The sequence below is a fragment of the Filobasidium floriforme genome (genome assembly GCF_021052385.1).
Source record: "Filobasidium floriforme strain CBS 6241 chromosome Unknown HD553scaffold_12, whole genome shotgun sequence".
NCBI classification, from domain to species: domain Eukaryota; kingdom Fungi; phylum Basidiomycota; class Tremellomycetes; order Filobasidiales; family Filobasidiaceae; genus Filobasidium; species Filobasidium floriforme.
Genome location: NW_025763633.1, coordinates 713,011 through 735,957, shown reverse-complemented (window position 1 = coordinate 735,957; position 22,947 = coordinate 713,011). Strand labels below are relative to the sequence as shown.

The 22,947-nt window shown below is 51.7% G+C and overlaps 7 protein-coding genes across 7 annotated transcripts; 5 read left to right on the top strand and 2 right to left on the bottom strand.

Annotated features, from left to right (window-relative positions):
- Positions 1 to 988: 988 nt before the first annotated feature.
- On the bottom strand, positions 989 to 1,183 carry HD553DRAFT_261048 (uncharacterized protein; the record flags this gene model as incomplete). Its single annotated transcript, XM_046177412.1, has 1 exon — positions 989 to 1,183. A coding segment is annotated over one exon (195 nt), but the record flags the coding sequence as incomplete, so codon positions are not given.
- A 2,076-nt stretch (positions 1,184 to 3,259) lies between these two features.
- HD553DRAFT_342630 (uncharacterized protein) lies at positions 3,260 to 3,713 on the bottom strand (the record flags this gene model as incomplete). The annotated part of the gene is made up of 3 exons (XM_046182773.1): positions 3,260 to 3,347; positions 3,422 to 3,629; positions 3,704 to 3,713. 3 exons carry the CDS (start codon positions 3,711 to 3,713, stop codon positions 3,260 to 3,262), a joined length of 306 nt encoding a protein of 101 aa, XP_046036373.1.
- Positions 3,714 to 9,524: 5,811 nt separating this feature from the next.
- Positions 9,525 to 11,355, top strand: HD553DRAFT_356421 (uncharacterized protein; the record flags this gene model as incomplete). Its single annotated transcript, XM_046183849.1, has 1 exon — positions 9,525 to 11,355. The coding sequence occupies exon 1, from the start codon at positions 9,874 to 9,876 to the stop codon at positions 11,353 to 11,355; it is 1,482 nt and encodes a 493-aa protein (XP_046036372.1). The 5' UTR covers positions 9,525 to 9,873.
- A 4,170-nt stretch (positions 11,356 to 15,525) lies between these two features.
- Positions 15,526 to 16,326, top strand: HD553DRAFT_342626 (uncharacterized protein; the record flags this gene model as incomplete). Its single annotated transcript, XM_046182772.1, has 1 exon — positions 15,526 to 16,326. One exon carries the CDS (start codon positions 15,526 to 15,528, stop codon positions 16,324 to 16,326), a length of 801 nt encoding a protein of 266 aa, XP_046036371.1.
- A 308-nt stretch (positions 16,327 to 16,634) lies between these two features.
- Positions 16,635 to 17,687, top strand: HD553DRAFT_312362 (uncharacterized protein; the record flags this gene model as incomplete). Its single annotated transcript, XM_046180089.1, has 1 exon — positions 16,635 to 17,687. A coding segment is annotated over exon 1 (722 nt), but the record flags the coding sequence as incomplete, so codon positions are not given.
- Positions 17,688 to 17,881: 194 nt separating this feature from the next.
- HD553DRAFT_44033 (cytochrome b5-like heme/steroid binding domain-containing protein) lies at positions 17,882 to 19,398 on the top strand. The gene is made up of 5 exons (XM_046184227.1): positions 17,882 to 18,143; positions 18,273 to 18,301; positions 18,584 to 18,715; positions 18,835 to 18,905; positions 19,000 to 19,398. Exons 1-5 carry the CDS (start codon positions 18,029 to 18,031, stop codon positions 19,064 to 19,066), a joined length of 414 nt encoding a protein of 137 aa, XP_046036369.1. The 5' UTR covers positions 17,882 to 18,028; the 3' UTR covers positions 19,067 to 19,398.
- A 2,024-nt stretch (positions 19,399 to 21,422) lies between these two features.
- On the top strand, positions 21,423 to 22,706 carry HD553DRAFT_356409 (uncharacterized protein; the record flags this gene model as incomplete). Its single annotated transcript, XM_046183848.1, has 1 exon — positions 21,423 to 22,706. The coding sequence occupies one exon, from the start codon at positions 21,423 to 21,425 to the stop codon at positions 22,704 to 22,706; it is 1,284 nt and encodes a 427-aa protein (XP_046036368.1).
- Between the last annotated feature and the right edge of the window lie 241 nt (positions 22,707 to 22,947).

Genomic DNA, 22,947 nt, shown 5'->3' with positions numbered 1-22,947 from the left:
TCTTGTCGACCTTGGCCTCTGTCGAGGCGGAGAAACGCTTGGTGCAAGCGTTCAACAGCTATAATTAACAAACACATGTGAACGTTTAGATCATTAACGTTCAAAGTCTCAACATTGAACGGAACGTACCCTGAGAACGGGCTCCAGCTGTTTCAGAGCGGTGAGCTCTGCGGGCTTCAACCGGTCTTCCACCGGCTCATCCTTCGGTTCAAGGAGGGTATAAAACCTCTTGCTGTGTGCAATGAATAACGTGGGTAAGTGTGACATCTAGAAAACATCTACACGACTAAACGTTCAGACGTTTTTGACTCACACCACAAGCTCGTTGTCGATGCACCCCTTGATGCATTCCCACGTCGAGTTCCATCGCGTTTGAACGTCGATGGGGATCTTCTTGACCCCGGTGGGAACCTTCTTCTCTTGGAAGAGGAGATCGGCAGCCAGCTCCCACTGCCGTCGGTGGAGCGATCGGTATTTCAACCGCCTTGCGAGTAAACGGCACTAAACGTCCAAAAAAAATAAACGTTCACAAAGTTGAACGTTGACAACGATTGTATCAGTAAACGTCGGGTTAAACGATTTTCACGAGTGGTCACACTAGAACTGAATTTACCTTCTTCAAGCCGTTGGCCATCAACGCCTGTTGGGCCCGAGTCTTTGCGGCCACTTCGGCCTTGATCTTGTCGACCTCCTCGTCCGACAGTTCTTGACCGGCTGGACGAGCAACCTGAGTGGCGATTTGAGAGTCGCTCACATCCTGCGTGAACGGCACTCGGCCCAAGGTGATCCCGTCCAGGATCGGTTGATCGACGGCAAAGTCGTCGTCCTGGTAATCCTCGGCGTCTATCAACGCCTGGAAATCGTCGATGATGCTCGGATCGGTCGCGATCAAAGCCTCATCAAAGTCCGCGAGCACTTCTATGTACTCGTCTTTCGACCACGCCGTCCCGGTCGCCCCTTCGATGATCGCCTGAATTTGAATTGTCCGGTCAGTATTAAAAGTCAAAAATGTTGAACGTCTAGAGAAAGATAAACGTTCACTTACCCCAACGATCAAGTTCAAAACGTGCGCGAAACATCGCACACGGCCCCTCCCATCAAACCTCTTCCACTCGTGTTCAGACAACTTCTTCACCATCACGTCGTTGGCGGAAGCGTTGTCACAGATCACGGAGAGGACCTGGTCTTGGATGCCCCAAGAGGTTAGGGACTGGCTCAAAAGATTGGCGAGGTAATCACCAGTATGAGCCCGTTCGGCGCTGTTGCAAATGTAAACGTTTAACCAATTATACGTTTAAACTTGAACGTTCACATGTGTACGTACGGGATGAAGTCGATGAGCATCGACCTGGGCGTCACTTCGTTGGGCCCAACAACGTTCCAAAGGCAATGAACGCCAAGGAACGCTCTACCTCGACGGTCAGTCCAACCGTCGACGGCGATATGAAAGGCCCCGTCGTGGGCCTTGAAGTGGCCAGTGAGCCTCTTCTGGTTTACCTGGTAAACCTTTGTGAGGTCGGTGGCGACCGTTCTCCTCGATGGGAGGGCATTCTCCATCTCCGGGTAGGAGCGAGTGAACATCTCCTTGAACTGGACGTTCAGAATTATAAACGTTTAGTCGTGTACAAACCTAATCGGCCGACTAAGTATATTAAGATGAACTTACACCCGGTTGATCCACTACGCTGAACGAGTGGTTGTTCCTGGCCATCCAGGCGACAATGGCATGCCTCGTTTCCAGAGGACGAACAGCCGGGCCAAGGGTCGTCGTCGAGGCGATAGTGGTCTGTTTCAGACCATCATCCGGGACGTTTTGGGGGTTGGAGGTACACTTGTCGGCATGGTACTCCAAACTTGATCCTGAACCAGGATCGGTGTTTGACTTCAGGACGAAATAGGTTTTGCAGTATCTAGTTGATGTTCACGTTAAGCGAGTTAGTGAACGTCTGAAGTGATTAAACGTTCAAAAATCCTGAACGTTCATGATCGCATACTCACTTGCATCGCCACGTCCACCAGAACGAACCGGCCTCCTTGCTCTTCTCCCGAAGTTCTCCGGGCGTCGCAATGGTAGGACGCAAATACCTCTTATTATTTTTATTGGCCTTGCCCTTATCGAACCAGACCTTGCACCACGCATCGAGATATTGTCGATGTTCCTCGAGCGTGGCGTTTTGTTCGGGGCGTTCAATCCCCTTTAAAGCTTGTTTGGCTGAACGCAAAGCAGAGAGACCTCATTCGTATCAGTGACAAACGCAGCAAACGACTAGATGTTCAACTCGAGAACGTTCACTCGAGTTGAACATTCAAAACTTACCCTCATTTAAAGCCTCTTCTTGTTGGGTAAGGAGCGTTGCTCCTTTCTTCCCCTTTTTACCTTTTTTGGAGGGCGATTCTATGTGTTTGAAGTGATCGAGTTGGTTTCAAGACGACTTCGAACCCCGAATACCGAACACCGAAAGGATACTAGACGTATAAATTGAACGCGATCAAACTCACCCTGCACGTCCTCCTCTTCGTCCTCCTCGTCCTCTTCGTCATCGTCCTCATCTTTGTCGGCTGACCTCGTCTGACGGTCAGTGCTGAGGTCTTGGCGGTTTTTCTTCCGACTAGACGAGGCCGGAGAACCTTGGATGGACGACCAAGGACGTTTTTTTTGGGGCGTCGAAGGGGGGCCCGACTGGGACCCGGACGCGATCGCGTTAGTCGAATCTTCCATCGTGTGCGGGAGGTTCGCGTGGTTGTAACGACGATTAGTTCATGCGTCTAGAAGCTGACTTAGGGATTCCAGAAGTTTTTGAACGTTACAATCTAACAATGTGAATCGAAAGGTAGTTTGAGTGGGGTGCACGTCTAGTACGTCGCCGACGTTCATGACGAGTTCAATTGTTATTGTTGCGGAAGCAGAAATCAACGTCGAAAGTCAAGTCCTTCTCACGCGTTTACATGGTCAAGTCTTAGTATGAATTTAGAACGTTGTGATGATCGTGATACTGTGAAACTTGATCTATGCTCTGGGTGAAGATAGTTTCAATCATGGACGGAGAAAAGGATGGAAAGAGTCGATCGATATCTCAGTGACGACTAAACAATTTCGACGTCTAGTCGGCGCTTGGCTCGAGGGGATACGAATTAGACGTGGACGTCGACGCGGGGGCAATAAACGGCGTTCAATTTTGGACGGCGTCAAATAGTCGCCGTTCAAAATTGGCGTCTAATAGTCGCCGTTCACACTAGTCGCCGTTCACGACTGCCAACACTACATGTAATACACTCCCAACGACCTATACAGCGCCCATCTCTGCGTCAAACCCTCCATCTCCCCGGACGTCAGGTAGAAGTTACCCCTGGTTGCGTCCACGTCGAAATATCAGCTTCAGGATTCCAGTCGCCAGACATCTTTTACTTCGGCGGGACTCACTTGGCCTTCTTCCCACCCAGCCTCGAACGTAACAAACCCACGTCCATCCCTTCTGGCAGGGGGAACATCTCCCTCAACTTCGCATCATCCGGCTGAACATCCAAGCCAAGGAGAGCCTTCTCCAGGCCCTTTTCGGCCTTTTTCTGTTTGATCGGTTCGCCGGGTCTCGAGGTGATCGAGGTAAGAGGCGGCGGGACAGCCTCCGGGTCTGATTGTTATAGCCGTCACGTGACGCGCCGCTACTCCCGCGAGAGACCCCCTCGGAGGTCCCTTCGGAGACACCTCTCGACATCCCCACAGGGGTCTTGTTATAGCGGTCACGTGACGCGTCGGACGCGCCGTACGCGACTCCCATATGCGACTCCCGCCGGGGGTACTTTTCGGTGTTGTTGTTTGGATGTAGAACTAGTACCTCTGTAATAGCTCTACATCCGTTATTACATTTAGATGTCTACCCATACCTTGCCTCATTCCTGCGTCCCGTCAGCCTATCCAGGGGGATCCCCGTCGGGGGTCGCTCCCGGGCCTTACAGAATAACGGATCATCAAAGGACCCCGAATGGGGGAGCACAAGGAGGTAGCCGGATCCCCTTGCAGTTGGGTGCAAGTGGAGTACCCAACGGTCCAGATAGCCATCTGACGTTGGTAGGAGTGTTCTACCCGGAAGGAGTGCCGGTCCAAGCACTTATGTTGTTGGATTCGGGAGCGACCGGGATGTTCATGGATCGGACATTCGCGTCGCTACATGGATTCGACGTGACGGACCTCGAGACGCCGCGGGTAGTGACGGTGATCGACGGTCGGGAGATCCAGGGAGGAAGGATCACCCAGAAGGCTCGTACGCTGGTACGTACGGGAGTGCACCTGGAACTGACCGAGTTCCACCTCACCGATTTGAGTGGGTACCCGGTGGTACTAGGTATCCCTTGGTTGCGGAGACACAACCCGCATATCCAATGGACTCCAACGCGGTGACGTTCGGGGATGTCTGCATCAGCACGGGGTGCCTCAAGAGGCCCGAGACGGTGTATGCTCCGGACGAAGTAGAAGTGGAGACACGAGGGATCGACCCGTTCAAGAAGATGAAGGGGTTGATCACGGAGGATTTGGTCGTCGCACAAATGCAGATGACCCGGGAGGACGACGAGCGGGCAAGGCGCCCGGACCTGTGGGATTGGGACGTCAAACCTACAGACTCGTTCCAGGATGACCTGGACCCTCCCGAGTATATGGAAAAGCTGAGGGACATGGTACCGGAGAAGTATCATGAACATCTTGGAGTGTTCTCCAAGACGAAGGCAGATACACTGCCCCCGAAGCGATCGATCGACCATGCGATCGAACTCAAGCCCGGTACGTCGCCGACGTATCAGAAGCTCTACAACCACTCCCAGCGGGAGAGTGAGGAGCTAAAGAAGTGGTTGAAGGAGAATTTGGAGAAGGGGTTCATCAGGCCGTCGAAGTCGCCCTGCTCGAGCCCGGTACTGTTTGTACCGAAGAAAGGCGGCGAGATGCGTATGTGCATCGATTACCGTCGCCTTAACGACATTACGGTGAAGGATAGGACGCCCCTACCCCTCATCTCAGAGACGCTAGACAGGTTGAAGGGCGCGAAGGTCTACACGAAGATGGACCTCCGAGGCGCGTACAACCTGCTACGCGTAAAAGAAGAAGACATCTGGAAGACCGCGTTTACTACACGTTTCGGTCTGTTCGAATGTTTGGTCATGCCGTTCGGCTTGACCAACGCCCCCGCTACCTTTCAGCGGGGTCGAACGAGGTCTTCCAGGACCTTTTGGATGTGTGTGTCGTCGTTTACCTCGACGATATACTTATTTACTCCTCCGACCAGGAGACCCACGACGGTCAGGTCAAGGAGGTTATGAAGAGGCTGCAGGCAAATGGCCTGTATGCGAAGGCGGAGAAGTGTGAGTTCGATACGGTGGCTACCGAATTCTTGGGGTACGATATTGCCCCGACGGGGGTCAGTATGAACCCCTCCAAGGTCAAGTCCGTTTTGGACTGGGCTCCCCCGAAGAACATTCGGGGACTGCAGTCCTTCTTAGGATTTGCAAATTACTATCGGAGGTTCATTCAGAACTACTCCAAGAAGATCCAGGGGATGACGGCCCTGACAAAGAAAGGGGTGAAGTACTCCTGGACGGCAGCCGCTGACGCTGCGTTTCGGGAATTGAAGGAGTCCTTCACCCGAGCGCCTATATTGGCGCACTACAACGAGGAGCGCCAAGTGGTGCTCGAGACCGACGCTTCCTCTGGAGCGATCGGCGCGGTGATGTCCCAGGTAGGGGACGATGGGAAGCTCCACCCGGTAGCGTTCATGTCAAAGAGTCTGACGCCCGCCGAAAGGAACTACGATGTGCACGACAGGGAACTGTTGGCCATCGTCTATTGCAGTCGGATATGGCGACATTATCTCGACAACAAGTACCCCGTTCGGATTCTCACGGATCACAAGAACCTGGAGTACTTCAAGAGGGACAAGGTACTGTCTCAACGGCAGGCGCGATGGTCGCAGCTGTTGAACCAGATCTCCTACACCCTGGAGTACAAGCCGGGAACGGAGAACGGGAAGGCCGACGCGTTGAGTTGTCGGGAAGAGTTGATGGAGGAGACAGAGCCGAAGCGAGCGGAGACTCTGCTCCGGCCTGTCGAAGACGTGCCCCTTGGAGGGTGTAGCCCGGTTATGCAACCGCCTTTGCGGTTGAATGGCACCATCCCCGCGCTGGGCGATTGGATGGTGAAAGCGCTGATACCGGCGGCGCAGGACGATCCGGTGGCGAAAGAGCTCGTAGCGCAGCTCAAGGCGGGGACCTTGGCGAATGGGCGATACAGCTTGAGTCCCACTGGGGTTCTCCTGTATAACGGGTTGGTGTATGTTCCCAACGCAGGGAACATCAAGGTAGAGCTGATGAAGCGTCTCCATGACGGGAAGGCCGCCGGCCATTGGGGGCGGGACAAGACCGTGGAGCTGACCAGTAGGGACTTCTACTGGCCTGGGATGGCGAAGTGGATCGGGGAGTACGTCGCTAGCTGCAGCATATGTCAGCGCAACCGGCGACCCCGAATGAAGCCTGTCGGCGAGCTAGCGCCGCTACCGGTACCGGCGGGACCATACGAATCGATCACTTGGGATCACATCACGGACCTGCCCGAGTCTATGGGGTCCAACTCGATCCTGGTGATCGTCGATCGGTTCAGCAAGCGAGCGCACTTCGTCGCTTGTCGAAAGGACAACGACGCCACGTTCTTGGCGCGGTTGTTCCTTGACCGATGGGTGTGTTTGCATGGGTTCCCGAAGCAGATCATTTCGGATCGAGGTACATTGTTTACCTCGCGCTTCTGGAAAGATTTGTGCCGCATGGCGAACGTGGAGAACAGTTACTCCACGGCGTTTCACCCGGAGACCGACGGGCAGACCGAGCGAAGTAACTCCACCTTGGAGCAATACTTGCGGTCGTACGTCAACTTCCTCCAGGACGATTGGGCGGAGTTACTCTCCATGGCGGAGTTCGCGTACAACAACGCCAAGCACTCTGCTATCGGGATGTCGCCATTCATGGCGTCCGAGGGAAGGGAACATACCTTCTCCCTACCAGTGCCCGGCACTAGGGAAGAAGCGGTGGAGTCGGCAGGAGAGTACCGAGACCGACTCGACGGGATCTACAAGTCGGTAAAGGAGGCGCTGGAACAAGCGCGGAAAGACATGGCGGAGTACGCAAATCGGAAGCGTACCGCCGTCCCTGACGAGGGTTACAACGTAGGGGACTTGGTAATGTTATCTACCAAGAACTTGACATCGGTGCGCCCCAGCCAGAAGCTCTCGATGAAGACGCTGGGGCCCTTCCGAATCACGGAGGTCATCGGCCAGAGCAAGATGGCGAGGAGGCTGGAACTCCCCGCGCAGTTACGCCGGGTGCACCCCGTGTTCCACGTGTCGTTGCTTATTCCCTATCGGGCCAACGAACTGGAAGGAAGAGAGGTGGTTGAGCCACCTACCCCCGAAGTCCTCGACAACGGCGACTTGGGGTATGTTGTGTCCGAGATCGTACACTCGAAGGCATTGCGATCCGGAAGGTCCGGGAAGAAGACTCAATACCTGGTACGGTTCGAAGGGTACGGGGACGAGTCGAACGAGTGGGTCAGCCCCGCTGAGTTTGACCACGACGACAAGGTCGTTGCGGCGTTCCACAAGCGCTACCCTCATCTGCCCCAGCCCGGTCGACAGGAGTACGCCGACGCTTGATGCGTTCGGAGTCCGCATCTAGGAGGGGGATCCTGTTATAGCGGTCACGTGACGCGTCGGACGCGCCGTACGCGACTCCCGTATGCGACTCCCGCCGGGGGTACTTTTCGGTGTTGTTGTTTGGATGTAGAACTAGTACCTCTGTAATAGCTCTACATCCGTTATTACATTTAGATGTCTACCCATACCTTGCCTCATTCCTGCGTCCCGTCAGCCTATCCAGGGGGATCCCCGTCGGGGGTCGCTCCCGGGCCTTACAGGTCTACTTTTACATCTCCCATAGGTGCTTATTATAATAGGCTCATTGTATGTATATACTTCATCCGTTATTACACCATTACCCTTAGACCTAGCCCCGCGTAGACTGTTAGTCCTTCCCCCTAATACTGATCCTGTCTTCAACGCCGGGGCCGGAATAATCGACGAATCCGGTCGCACTGCAACACCCTTGCCCTTCCCGACGTCAACCGAGGCCGCGACCGGGATGTTATGCTCGTAGGCTGCCAAGATCCACTTCAAGAGTCCCTTCTGGACGCCCAGGTCGCCTACGGGGAGGATGTCCGGGCGTCGGAGCGTGAAGATGAGGAACATGTCTACCGTCCACTACCACCCCGCCCGAGGTGAACGTCATGACAAAAAAGCCGATCAAACACGATCCCCAATTTTACATCAGCATGTGTATGAGACCTATGACAAGAAGACTCCCTCACCTGTCCGATCCCTCTAACCCCAATCAAAGCCTTGGATACTTCTTCTACACTCGCCGTAGCGAGAAACTCCGTAGACAATTGGCCGGATCTGAAATGTTCTGCCAGGCTCAGGATCAGCGTAGAGTGTCGTAACAGTTCGTAGCATGTTGCATATTGAGCCGCACCAAAAAGTTCCAGTCGAGGTCCCGTTGTAGTTATGGTTCGTAAATAGAGAGAGTGTGTGTTCATAAAGTCAGTTACGGTGACCAATTTCGTAAAGCGGAACATGGCTAAGAATCCATTAAAGCGGAACAGGAAGGATATGAAGAATTCTCTCGCAACGAGAAATTGACCAGACCACTCACCATACTCAGCCTTCCTCCCGCTCAACCCAGCCGTCTGCAACTGCTTGACAGACAATCTCAAGACATCTTCGGGGGCTGGGAACAAATTCTTCTCGCTGCACGCCAAAAAAGGTCGGATCGCGAGCGGATCGTGATGAGTATACGGTATATCGATAAGGAGATCGAGTAACAAGGTGTGAAGGCGGGATTGGGGATATGACGAAGAAAGAGGGTCGTCAGCGTCGATCTTCCCGTAGCGAATTCCTCGAGTGTAACCAGAATCAAAAAAGCTCGATCGAGAGAAAATATGTTACGGACCAGCCTAGCGCTAGGCACGACCGTAACAAAATATGACTCACCCATCCAACCCCTCCTCACCTCCCACACCACCTCCCACACCACCTCCCGCACCACCTCCCGTATTAACCTTCTCCGGCAAACCCCTATCGAACAACCTCCTAAACTTGTGATTGATCGCCCGGGCTGCTAACCATGAGACTTGTTGGCCTATTATCGAGGTGCATAGTGATCTGGTTTCATTTGGGTTGAAGGTTGAAGGTCCGAGATTGGAGGTCAAAGAGAGAATGGCACGGGGCAGCAAAGGGTTGGCGATAGGGGGAGATGATCGAGATGTAGTGAAGAGGTGAGAGGGGGCAGAAGAAGTAGAAAACCGAGATGTCAGCTCCCGTCACCAGATTTACATTCTCTTGCTCAAACGGAATCTATCGCCTAAAGACCATCCTCCAGCCGCTTACTTCGTGCATAGCCCTCGCACTGGGTGATCAGTGAAATTACCGCCTGCAAGCTGATGACGAGAATCGCGATTGTCAGTCCAACCGGTATCGTCGAGAGATGTGATCCTGATGACATACAGTCGCAGTCATCACCCCATACTAGATATCAACGTGTGCTCAAAGCAGTGACATCAAGCGATATCGCACCATTATGACGTACCGATGATACATCACATGACCCGCACATGCGCGATCCTTTGTCGTGTTTCGACTCGAGAACGTTGCTTCCTGTTTTGTGGCTTGCGGTAACAGTCATATAAACCCTTGCCTGACCAAAGAATTCCCATAGTTCGATCAGACTCGATTTCTACATTGATCGACGCATCTTGATCACAGAATAACTACACAAAGCCAACATAAAATGGAACGCGACAACAACAGTGACCTTGGAGGAGTCATGGATACATCGTCCCGTGCAGGTAGTGTTTGGAACAGCATCGGCTCCGTTCTAGCTACCGAACGGTCCCATGGTTCCTCCTCGAAAAGGAGTGATGACAGTGAATCCTTCGCGTCTAAACACGGCAGTCCTACCGTTCCCGGCGCAGGACCTGCCAGTGATGTCGACTCGACGAGCAGTACTGCCGCGAAGGCGATGGTCGGAGGTCAAAACTTGCAGACTGAATATGAAATTCCTACAGACTGGTACAACCTTGAGAAGAAGATTCAGCTCCCCTTCAGTTACGTCCGACCCTTCAAGGCGCCGGAGGGATGCGAAAAGCACGTCGAGTATGGATTCATGACGCTTTTCAGGCCGTCTTCACATCCCGATTGGGACCGCGAGATATATGTCTACTTCGACGTGAAGCCTTTCATCTTCGCGGAACAACAGAGTCAAGCAAAACAGGACGGAATACCGATGGACCAATCTTTGTTGCTGCGGCGGTTCCGATCTGATTTGGAAGACGAAGCGGGTTTGGAAATCCTCCAAACCCTGGTCGATGATTGGGAACCGTACGGGTTAGGACCTGCCAAAATAAAAGCTTTGTCACACGCTTTCGCTCTGCACCGGAATGGGCTTTTTTCAAAGCTTAGGAACGCCAGCTTCGAGGCGACCGAGAGTTCGGTTGAGTCGTCTTCGCCTGGCGCTTCAAATAAAGGAAAAGACTCATCATCGATTCACTCTGACAACAGCGTGCAGACTGTCATCAGATACCGGCCGTCATCTTCTTCAGCCGAGAGGTACGAGGAGGATGATGATGGCAAACACTTCATCTCGCGACCACAGTCTTCGGGACTATCGGTCGGAACCCTGACAGACGCAGACGAATCCGTCGCATCATCAGAGGAGGGAATATTGCGAATTTTATCGGCGGATTGCGACGGAGAGCCTGTCTACGAACCCGCGAGGGACGATGAACTGTGGAGCCGCCTGAAGGTTGATCTGAAGAAACGCCTGGGACTACAAAACCTTCCGCCCAACTGGTGGAAGTCACACGAGACGTTCGAGCTTGGTCGTGTGCCCCCACCTGCGCGGTTATTCGAAGGAGGCAAACGTTCTGCCGGTCAAGGCTATATCACCTTCTACTGGTTGGGTACGAGTCCCTGGTCCCCTGAGTTATCTGTTCCATACAGCGTTATGATCTATCTGGACCCCAAGCATTTTCGTTGTAGGGCCCAGATGGAGCTGGCGGCGAAATACGGGATCCCTGAGGACTGCTGTTTGAGTCTCGGTGGCAATGGTGCCCATACAACGCGGGAACTCCTCAACAGAATACGAAATCATTGGAAAGCTAGTTGGGATGGTTGGGAGCTTGATTTTGCCACTAGAGAGTCACTGTGGTCCGCTTTTCTGTTGCATTGGTATGACCTTGAGCAAACCCTATCCAGGGAAGGGAGCGAATGAAGCAGCCTCATTGATTTTGTCATAGGTCCGCCTTCTGCCAATGTTTGTGCTGTACTATAGTCTTGCTATGATTGGCTTTTATAGTCTCGTGATTTGAGTGTTCGAAGAGTTTCCAGAACATGTCGACATCATCGTTGATGATAACTCGATGACCGAGGTATAACAATTCCCTAATTCCTGGCATTACTGCATGGACAATGTTCGATGCAAATATAGAGGAAAAAAACGTTATGGACGGTAAATCTTGGACTCAAGCTCAATTTCCGATCCAGTCTAGCCCTCACCACTCTTTCATGATGCATCACCTTCTATACAAGGTGTAATATAGCAAATCAGTCTAGTATTCTACTGTCCCTGTCGTGCCAGAATCTTCACGCGGCTACATTACAAGCGATCGAGCTGTCCGGTTGATTTGCAGCGGTGCCGTTGTATGACCTCATAGTTGTAATCCTTTGTCTTGTTTCATCTAGTGGTGGCTTTGTCATCTAGGAGCACTAGGCAGTCTTGAGGCAAGTACATATAATTGGCCCAGCTCGCATGTCATTGAATCTGCCCTTTCCAACTTCTGTCAAGAAACTAATATCTTTCCCTTCCAGGCGCATCATTTTTTACGCTGGTTCTATTGAAAATCCCACAGCATAATCAAGCAACAAAAAATCATGTCATCCAAGCCTGTCAGTATACTAGGTCAGAAACTGTGTCCGACGCTCGGCTCTTCCCCGAGCAGTAGGTCAAGCGTCCAAGATCCTAGCGTCGAAAGGTTGACTGTTAGTGCTGTCATCAAGGAGGCTAGCTTTGGTGATAGAGAGGAAGACTGGAAAGCATGGGGTCACTGCGTACAATTCTTGGTCATTCCGCCGGTAGCTCTGTCGTTCCGTTGGGAAGTCAAAGTCGGGGTGGATCTACTGACCTCAGCGCCAGCCTAGGTCATGACCCTGAAGCCGATCCGGTTCCGACTTCTATTGAGCCTGCGCGCCTTGATGTAATAGACGACACGGATGAGCCGGTGTTTCTGCATTCAGGGTATAACGACAACACTGATAGTATCAGTCTGGCCAAGGCCTTGGGATTTTGGATCCATCCAGACGATGCAGACCTACCCCTGGACTGGTATGACAGCCCAAAGCTGAAGATCAAGCTCGGTAGTCATCATCCGCGACCAGTCAAGTATACTGGAGATGATTGGTATTACGGGAGTAGTCATGGGTTCACCACATACTATCAGGCGGAATCATACACATACAAAATTGTCGTCTACCTGAAGCCGTGGCGTTTTATCTGCGAACAACGGTCAAAAGCATTCAGACAGGGGATACCCGAGTCACAATGCTTGTGTTTGGGCGAGATTGAGTGTCCGCTCGTGTCTCCAGGCCTTGCAATCATGTACGAAGTCAGAAAGTGGATAAAGATGATGGCTGTGGGAAGCAAGGTCGAGTCCGCCCTGTGGAGGAGTTTCAAAGACCATTTGACGGAGCTCATAGTAGAGTTGGAAAAGGCGCGAAAGCGAAGTGAACGGTAGCCTTACAAGGACTCTTCATGATCATCAGTCGCGATTTGCTTTTCTATCTACCCATAGATTTTCCCCTTTGTACACGATCCCTTTTGCTTTCCTATTGCATTTCAAAACATGACAACCGAACTATCGTATTTCTCCCTCGTGTTTCGTTTTGCCGAGCGAGCGATGTCAGCATGATCGTCAGGCAGGCGATGCGTTTTGACTGGCGGATGTGCAACGGATGTCGTTATTCGCCCTCGTGGACGTACTAGTACACTGTAATGTGTTCAAGAATATATCAGGATAAAAACCTCAAAGATGATGATCTCAAACACGATGATAGAAGAGCCTTGGCACTTCAATGGCTTTGATACGTCTACTACGGCCTTAGATCAAGAAAAAGGAACGGTACACGATCTCGACCTCACCGTTAGTCCTTGTAGACCCGTCTCCCCTCCTTTGTCGATATAGGCGAGAATGTGAAGCCGCTGGATTCAGATCTACAACCTCGATGATGGGTATGCAACCAACATGAACAACATTCGTTAGCTAGATGCGCATAATTCTACTGATGAGCAAACAGCTTCGCAACACATTGATGCTGGAAATGGCTACATCTGATTCATCAATGTGGTACCCTTCTGTTTGCTGCTTGAATCCTACAAAGCACCACAGTACCATCATCGACCTGGCACAAGGACTGTGGGAATATGGTGGCGTCCACGCTCGCGTCCTAGAATTGATGCCGATGGGCAAGACGACGATCCGTGAAAGGAAGATGAAACTTCCCCCTCAGCCACCATCAGATTCGGCTCCTACAGGTTTTGATTGTAACGAAGAATCACCCGAAAGGACCCGCTCATAGCAGGTTACTGTTCATTGCAAGAGACATCGCAGCATCAGCTAGGATGACACGCTGAGTGGCGATCGGCGATCGATTGCGCGGTAAAGGATGGTTTGATGGATATCGCGCGTCATGAGGCGCTGGCTTCCTTTGATGCGATTCCAGTCCTTCGAACATCGATCGAGTATAGGATCGGCCACCACGGCTGAAAGTTACGAAGACACTCTCCACAAATACCATATAATTGTAGCTAGGACGGAAGAAACATCGTTGTGCTGCGTGGCAAATATCCTCTTCCTTCGCCAATACATACCGCACTTCAGCTTGCTTGACTCCTCGCCTCTACTACGCATAGCACTCACAAAGATGTCCTCATCCGCTTCTGGCTCCAACCCTGGTAACATCGGTGCCACGACTGTACCCATTTCAGAGTTCCAGAATCCTTCTGTCATTCAGAGACCCGCTAACAAGCTGTCGTTCAATTCAGTTTCTAGCGCTGCGTCTGGATTTAGTGCCAGTGTCCGCTCATGGACATCTAGTGCTACCAGAAACCGCACCCAACACGAATCGAAAAGGGCTAGGGAGGTAAAACGGACCCATGAGCAGGATCCGATAGTGAAATTGGTGAATGGATCTCCCTTCTCACACAAGAGTTCCGACAAGCGTATCATCGTGACCTTGAGATACGAATTCGCTGGGATCGCTGAAGCCAAGCATCCTGAACCTAAGCAGAAGATCCGCCTCACTATCACTTGTGAGATCAAGAAAAGCGATGGGAAGTACGCCCAGTTCACCAAACCATACTTTGATACACTCGACAATCTCAAAGTCTCTGTCCCAACATCCATCCGGGCAGAACTCCTCAACCGGCTCCGAGACGACGACAATGTGTACAGACTCGCGAAAACGTTCCTTGACGACCTCTTCGAGCGGATGTTCTGATCGACGGCATAGGATCCCCTCTTCATAGGACTTGGTGATATACGAGACCTCTAGTCCGACTGTTCATCCTAAGGACTCCGTGATATACGAAACGAATAGTCCCGAGTTGTAGCTATAGCATGATTTGTATCACCATACCCAGGTCAAACACCGGCCTGAACGATTGACCCTTCCTTCCGTGCATGATGAGATTCTCCATGAGACCTTCCACCCGAAGCTATTGTGATCACATGACTCATATCTCAAGCTATTCCAACATCGAGCCTGAAACCACACGCAGGTCGCCGTTCCGGGCCAGCATGATATACAACGAGGAATGTGAAAATCCCGTGATCTTACATACCTGCAATGAAGTTCGACTGGGCTGAAACTGCTTGGATCAGGAGTGGCAGATCCTTCATGCCTCAAGACGCCGCAGTCAGCGCATCATACAGCGCCTGTAAGACTTCTGGCATATGGCAAGATTGGCAAAGAATACTGTATTAGTCGCAATAACGCGCTTTTGCTGTCTTTATGATCTCTTTGAACTGTGACTGCAGGGAGATGGTCACGATTGCCTCGTAGAGCTGTAGGTAGCGCAGGGAGTCTGGTCGTCGATAATTCTCGAGTCATTCTTGGGTAACCTGTTCCTGAAGTACGTCATACCCTACGGGTTCTGTTCTAATACCACGACGTCATGCCCAGATCTGAGGTCCTTTGTCACAATTCGGACGGCGAATGGAAAATGGTATCAGGAACATCACGTTCTTTAGAGCTTGTCATGTATTTACTCTCACTGGGTAGTGCAAATTGAGTTACAAGGTCATACTTCGTTGGCCAGACGCTCAATGTAATCATCGAGTTGATACTCTACACGATACACTCAAGGATTTGCAAGAGGCTTCGTCTAATGCCTGGAAGCGATACTTCAGGAGAAGCGACGCCTTACGTGAACAGTTTGGCTTCCGCGGCGACGATTGCGGCACCTGACCTTGGAGGAAATAGCTTTATCAATTCTTCACACTTTACCCACGCACTCTCAGCAGATGAGCTATTGGAGTCAACAATGGCTACAGGCGATGATCCCGGAAATAGTTTCGGAGATTCGTCTGGCGAAGGAGACAGCTCATCGCCAGCCTCTGACCAGACCGTCAGACCGAGTGCAACCAATCGACTAAAGACATACTGCATCGACCTTTACGATCAGATAATCTTGGAAGGCTTTAAGAAGGACCTGCAGGAGTCCAAAGTCCCAGATCATACAAATTTTGACAATTCGTGCTTCCCAGATGCAACAGAAGACGAAAATTGGGCCAGTACACAAGAAAGTAGCAAACCTCTAGACAGCCTAGACTCCGCAGACGAGGAGGACTTTATCAAGCCAGAGAGGCCATCGACTTATATCTCGTCTCATTTCAAGATGCTCCTGAATCACTGGAACAATAACTGTTCACGTTTAACGGTTTGGATGAATGTCGGGTTCATGATGCGAGATTTCCGAGGCGACATTAGAGAGATGATCACCGGAGTCGGTCCGTTCGAGGATGATATATGGTTATTACAGACTCCGATGGTATCGGCAGATCAGCTTGAGACGGCACTTGAGGATGCCTGGCAAGCGTTGAATATAGCGCAACCTGGCTTGCAACATCTAACAACCCAGGCGAAGCTCGATGAGATCAAGCTGGAGGTCTTTGGGGCAGATGGCTAAGTCGCCTCAACGCAAGACTGCAAGATGAACGAGCTGTTCTAGTGGGTCTCCACGTTGCTGAACATACACTTGAAACTCGTACTCCACCGTCCGATCGCCTTTCCACTTGTACGAATACCCTCATCGATCCCTCTTTCGGGTGTGAATGACGTAGATCTCCCTGAAGCATCAGCTCGTAGAGGAACGGCAAAATTCCACAGGTCTTTCTTCCTTTGCACTTGAGCTTTTTTGATTCTTCCTGTACTGTAACGCATCACGATCGTCGACGCGCTGTTCCCGGAGGGACCGTGGTCGTGTCTTGAAACAGGGTCATTAATTCCGCTCGATCATCTGCGTCCGTTCAACATTCGAACGCATTAAGATGCTCAACGTCGTACTATTCGTACTAGTCACCGCCTCCTCCATGTCATTCTTCACATTTCACTGTCCATTTGTTTTCCTGACGCAGCAGCATCGTCATCGTCGCATGAGCCACAGAATCCTCGACAGTTTCACCTGCACCTTGGTCGGTGAGGGATGAGAATCCTGCCGTGTTGATAACGAGATCACTTTGTATGTCGCCTTTGGATGGTCGCAGGTCTTCCTTTGTCCTGGTCGCCTGATGGAGCATGATGAGGTAGCCAGGGCGGAGCAGTCGACCACTATAAGTACGCATATCGCAGAACGGACAGATGTAACCATGTTTCCGGACTTTTATGACTTCCAGCCCTTTCATCCGGCTCAAATCTCGATCGACAGTATTGTCTTCCCCTCACTCGCATCTCTACCACAATCATTGGACTTGTTACCGATAATGAGTTCCGCCTCAAGCCAGTCTTCTTTGCAAAGCACTGCCGTATCTAGGGTCCGCTCTTTGACGAAAAGGACACTGTCCAAGGTCTCTAGCCTCAGAGGCTCCATCTACTCCCTTGATGAACCTCTGGGCGAGGACGACGACCTGACACAGATCTGCAGCGGCAGTATCGTAATATGGTTTCATATCCCCAAACAGCCCAGCCTCGACGATCCGTATGCGCTGGAGGTCGCCCTGTTACCGCATTCAAAAACTTACCTCGAGGGGCTTCCCGGCAAGAAACGGCTTTCCAGAGCTGGTAGATCCGATACACTTTTCGGGGTCAACGCGTACACTTGGGGTGGCTTGATCAAAGCAGCAGCAGAACAGTGGGATATGGAAAGGGAGAAGTGGGATCTTCCTGCAGAAGCTCGAGTCGAATTGTTGAAAGCCATCGATTCCAAACGCCCAATCGATCCGAATCAGGTTGATGGTCAACGGGGACCGACGTGTCACCATGTTTTCAACTACGATGTCGACCCCGACGATGATTGACATCAGTTGCATAGCGATCAGCATACCAGGATGCAGGATGTACGCACGATTCGGCTGCACCGCATCGACCTTCTTCGTGCATGATGTGTTACGGACAAGGTGGTCCCACTAATGAACGCATCGTTGCGCGTCGAGTCTCTGGTCTGTCTGTTGTACGGAATATGCCCCAGATCCACGCCTCGCCCCAATCGAATCGACCTCATATCATAATTATACAATTGTCGATTGAGCTGCTACATAAGCCCTCCTCATCAGTATCTACCTTCCTACATAGAACCCCTGACCTAGCTTTCACTTGGAACACCCACCATCGATATCCTTGCGACGACCCCGATTCCTCTATCTTAAAAAAGCCAAAAGCACAACAAACAAAAAATGTCTACCGAGCAAGCCCCCGCATCAGCTCCTTCGGGAACCAAGACCTACACCTTGAAGGACTTGCGGGAGAACGGGACGAGGGAGAAGATGTACATGTTGTTGCACGACAAGGGTGAGTTCAAGTAGGGGAGGCGAGACGGTGTGTGGTGGGGATCTTGAATTCGGTTTACGCGGACGTGGAGGTATCCAAGGTGGAGTTCAGCTGATGCTGCTGTGATTGCTCCTTATTTGTTTTTGTTAGTCTACGACATTACGCCTTTCCTTGACGAGGTCAGTCCTGGCTTCGAGTCTTCATATCTTCTGTGTGGTCCGAGATCTGGGAGGCTGCGAACGAAAATGATCGATCTTTGAAAGAGCTGCATGCCGGCACGACAAATCAGCACGAACAATTCCACCTCACCCTCGCTTGAACTGCACCCAATTTTGAACTGGCCGATCAACTTCTCCTGTTCATCCCATCCCATCTACTCCTCCTGCCGATCTTATACATAACATAAATCATCGGAAACATCAAGCTAATACCTCCCCATTCTGATTTTCCTCACCTCACAGCACCCAGGCGGTGACGAAGTCCTCGTCGAAGAAGCCGGCAAGGACGCGACCGAAGCGTTCGAAGACGTTGGGCATAGTGACGAGGCCAGGGCCCAGTTGGTGCCGCTTTATATCGGAGAGTTCGCTGGGGAGGTCAGTATTTGTGCGATTGCGAGTCAGGGTGGCATACAGGATGAAGGCTGATATCTTCCTGTTTTTTCCTTCACTGCGATGATGGTGTGATCTTGTTGTTCAACGTTCGGGCAACGTAGAAGAAGAGCAAGAAAGTCGCAGTAAACTCCACTGGCGTACCTTCAAGTGCATCCAGTTCGGGTCCTGGCGTGTAAGCATCTCTGCTTCTACCGGCCTGTACAGACTCTTTTCTCACGTCTACGCAATCCTACATGGACCATCATCTTTGCTTTGGTGTTGAACAGTGTCACCTACATGATCCCCCTCTCACTATTCTTCGCTTACCTCGCTTGGAGGGTCTACTTTGCCTAGACGATCTTCTTTCTTGAGTCGAGCGGGTTGCAAAAGATGGCGTAGCGTGGGACGAAGTGGAAGTGCGTCGCGCTCGATGGAATGGAGTGCCGAGCGTGGAGAAGACGGGATTGACTGGAATGGAACGGGCGGGCTGGAATGCAACGAGACGCCCGGTAGCGTTAGAGCTTAGGGATCCGAGCTGGAGGGTTGATGTTGACGGCATATGGGGTTACCAGCACGGGAAGGTGCAGGGGTCTCGAGAAATTCTCATTTAGATGATACGTATCTACATGTACGTATGCGGGTTTGTTTTGTTACATTTTCTCTTGTGATTAGATTGTAAGATGCATTTTCAGCGATCGAATGCATGGTTCAGCTTGTAACGTCCGGGACTCCGAGGATACCAGCCCATCGACTTTTTGCTGCTATTGCTGTTGGGGAACGGGCCTGCTGTTCCGGAAGGAGATTGCGTACATGCTGGCCAGGTAAGTCAGAGTAGTACAATTATTGCTGTGATGCATACACGAAACACTTACCAAAGCGAAATTATGACTGTGGATTCAGCGTCCATTTCGAGAAGGATGTCGATTCCTAGTATGCAATGTCACGTGCATATTCTATCCAGTGCCTGTCTCGTCAAAGGAAGTCGCGTTTCAGGTCACTGACCCGCGCATCGAGAACCTTGGCTCATGGTCGCAATTTGAAGGCGAGTCTTCCGTATATAGTCGATGGGGCAAAAGCGAAGATCGCCGACTTGTCTAGAAATACATCATACTCAGTAACGCACTGGCCATTAGTTGGAACCTCAAAAGACCGGTCCAGCATATATGCACGATGTCAGCAGATCCCGCGATCCCGAGGCAACCTTCCAATCTGTCCCAAGTCATGACGATAGGAGACGTTTCTGGACCTTCAAGCCCCTCAACGATCTCCTCATTCGAATCGAATCGATCATCGCATTGCGCGTCCCCGACAGTCAAACTTACATCGTCGTCCAGCAAGCGCTGGAGGAATTGGACCTTTTCAAAGCGATCCGATGACCACGTAGGCGTCACAAGAGGAGACAACGAAGACGAGAGTGTGTCTCCCGGTACGAAAAGTAGCTTCTTCACCTCCGCTTTCAACATCTCTACTTCTTCCTTCCTAACCCAAGCTTCCGAAACTACTGCTCAGCGTCCAAAACTCGCCAGAAAGAAAAGCTCATTTCTGCTGGACCTCCCCAAAATCTCTGCATCTTCTTCACCTTGCGAGACCCCGCCGCCTAGTCCACACAGTCCTGCAGAGCATTTCATCCGCAGGATTTCTGACAAACTACGCTTTGAACAGACACCTCGGGATGGCTATGATGAAGGTGTTTTCTCTGCACGGAGCATACCCGCTTGCTGTGTGGCAGAGGACTACCTGGAAAAACTGGTGAGGAAACGCCGGCTGCGCAATCCGGTCAGGTCGATCCTGACGGATTCAACCAGTGGATATCATCCCGAAATGTCTGGGCCATCAGACGACACGTCGACGATACGGGCAGCTCAGGTCCCTGTGATAAGTCAATACGATGACTCCGATTTTATGCCAACCTCAGAAGAGTACTGGCCTATCGCCAGCGAAAATGGAAGTACGGGGTTCAATGTGAAGGGGCGTGATTTGCAAAGACGTGAGCGCCAGAAGCGGCGAAAGTTCAAGATCAACGGTCAAAAGGAGTTCGCCCGCGATCTCGAAGAGGTACTGTACAAAGGGAGTTTCAGCTAGCTAGGGGTCGAGGCCGCAGCTGGGCAGTCGAGTCTGTCACCGTGTGAGATGCTAAAAAGATCGCACCGTAGGCGTTAGACCGTAGAGATCAGAACAATACTGGCGTTTCACATGTTTCCAATCGATTATTGATGTACCACTATACTCACTGGTTAAGACGCAACATGAAAGAGATCGAAAGAGAAACTTAATCGCGCGACTCTGGGACAATCATCTCCTCTAGAATCCTACGGTTCTCATTGACAGCGAAACAGTCTCATCTCATGACCACTGTATAAACTCACAGATCAAGTCAAACAATCGGCTTTACTCGGCTCGATATCGCAATGCCCGTCGATTAATGCCCCCGTGACGCTCAAAGGAAGCGCGTTTCATCAGATCGAGACGCAAGCCGAGTTAGGTGAATCGACGGGACGTCGTCATATATCGCGATCACTATATCGGAGACGTAAAAATAAATGAAACTATTCAGATGCAGCTGAGCCGCGGGTCGGCTAGAGATCGCTATATAATATGGGCTTGCATACGGCTCTGGGACGAGTTCTTTTCTCGTCCCGCCTTCTTCGATCTTCTTACATCATCCCGCGACTTTCACTCCACTAGAGAACATCTTCTCAGTCTTGACTAAATGCCGGGAAGCCCTAGAAGTCCTAAGTCGCACAAATGGGGCAAGTTCAGCTTTAGCATGCCCGGATCCTCGCGCTCGTCCGCTCACCAGTCGATCGGTCCCTCGGAAGTCTCCCCTCCTGCTCCATTCAGCCTTCTCACTGAGCAGACATCGCTCTATGCGAGTCCGAACACAACTCAGACGGCTTTGACCGCGTCACTTCCGCTTGGCCCAAAAGTCGACCCTGATACCGGGACAGCGACTCCGCCTGTACCCATACAAGGTGGCCTTTCCTGGAGCCAACGTACCAGTCCGATCTCACCCAGCTCTGGGATCAAAGGTCGGCGTCCATCCTTGGAGTCTCCTTCAAGAGATAGTAGCGGGGATAGTACCAGTCCTACAGCGGAACGAAGAAAGGGCTCCCTGAACTCATTGGCGAACAGGATGCGCAAGGCCAGCAGGAGGTTCCTGGGCAAAAAGAAAGCTGAGTCTGGCGAATCGCCGCCTTCTGACTTGTCTGCGAAGGATGCCTTGGGAGACCCTTCGATCGGAGATACTTTGGAGGATAACAGAGATCCTTCGGAGATCCCACCGACAACTCGACCTCCAACTCTCCAGCTATCCATCCCAGGCTCGCCGCCTACAACAAACTTCCTAAAACATGCCGGATCGGTAGGCACGAAAAATTCGGCTATGCCTTCGCAAGACATGGCCTCGATGATGGGCGAATCTTCGTTCTCCGCGGGTGCGAGAACGCATGAATTCTCCCGCGATTCAACCGTGCTTGAGCCCAATCTGAGGAGATTTGCGACTTCAAGCGAAGCGGGATCGGTTCTGCCGGAGGTTCCCCTTGATGACGAGCTCAAGTGGTTCGAAAACCCGCATGATGACCAGTTTCATCTCGTTCCTCACGAGCCAGCGGTTGCGAAGGTGTATGACCCAGTCCACCCTGAGGAACCCGAATCCCCCGCGACGGGGAAGTTCCCTGGGAAGTATGAACTCTCGAGCGAAGATAGCGATGGCGACTATGGAGGGGACAAGACAGCTCCTCGTTCCCCAGAAAAACACAGACGTCGGGAAGCATCCGTGGTGGTTCAGCCTCCTGGAATGAACAGCGCCGACGAGAATCTTTCCATCATCTCGTCAGCCACGGTCGACACAGCTCTTCCTTCGCAATCAGCGAATAGACCAGCGCCCGAGGGCGAGTCTCCTATCTTGGGAAACCGTCCCTCCCCTTTCTGGGGACCAGGTCGATTCCGGGAGGAGACCTACAAAAACGAATCAGATGGCTTCTACAAGACTTGATCGACGCGCTTGTCATGGCGAGCGTGGTATCAGTTGTATTACCAGAAGCAGATTCTTTATTCGCTTGGGAGATATCCCGCAAGTACCGCATTTGGCTTTGTAAAATTCCTGATTGATAAGACGTCTACGCAGCTCAGTAGCTCAGTGGTGCGTCCGTGTTCAGGTAACGACATTGCAGCTCTGGCTAAGTCACGGGCTAAGAGTCCTGTCTCTGGTCCACCTGATGATCCGATAGAACCTC

Coding starts and splice junctions, on each gene's coding strand:
- HD553DRAFT_44033 (XM_046184227.1), top strand. CDS start 18,029: ATGTCTACCGAGCAAGCCCCCGCATCAGCTCCTTCGGGAACCAAGACC. Junction 18,302..18,583: donor TTACGCCTTTCCTTGACGAG/GTCAGTCCTGGC, acceptor CTCACCTCACAG/CACCCAGGCGGTGACGAAGT. Junction 18,716..18,834: donor TCGGAGAGTTCGCTGGGGAG/GTCAGTATTTGT, acceptor CGGGCAACGTAG/AAGAAGAGCAAGAAAGTCGC.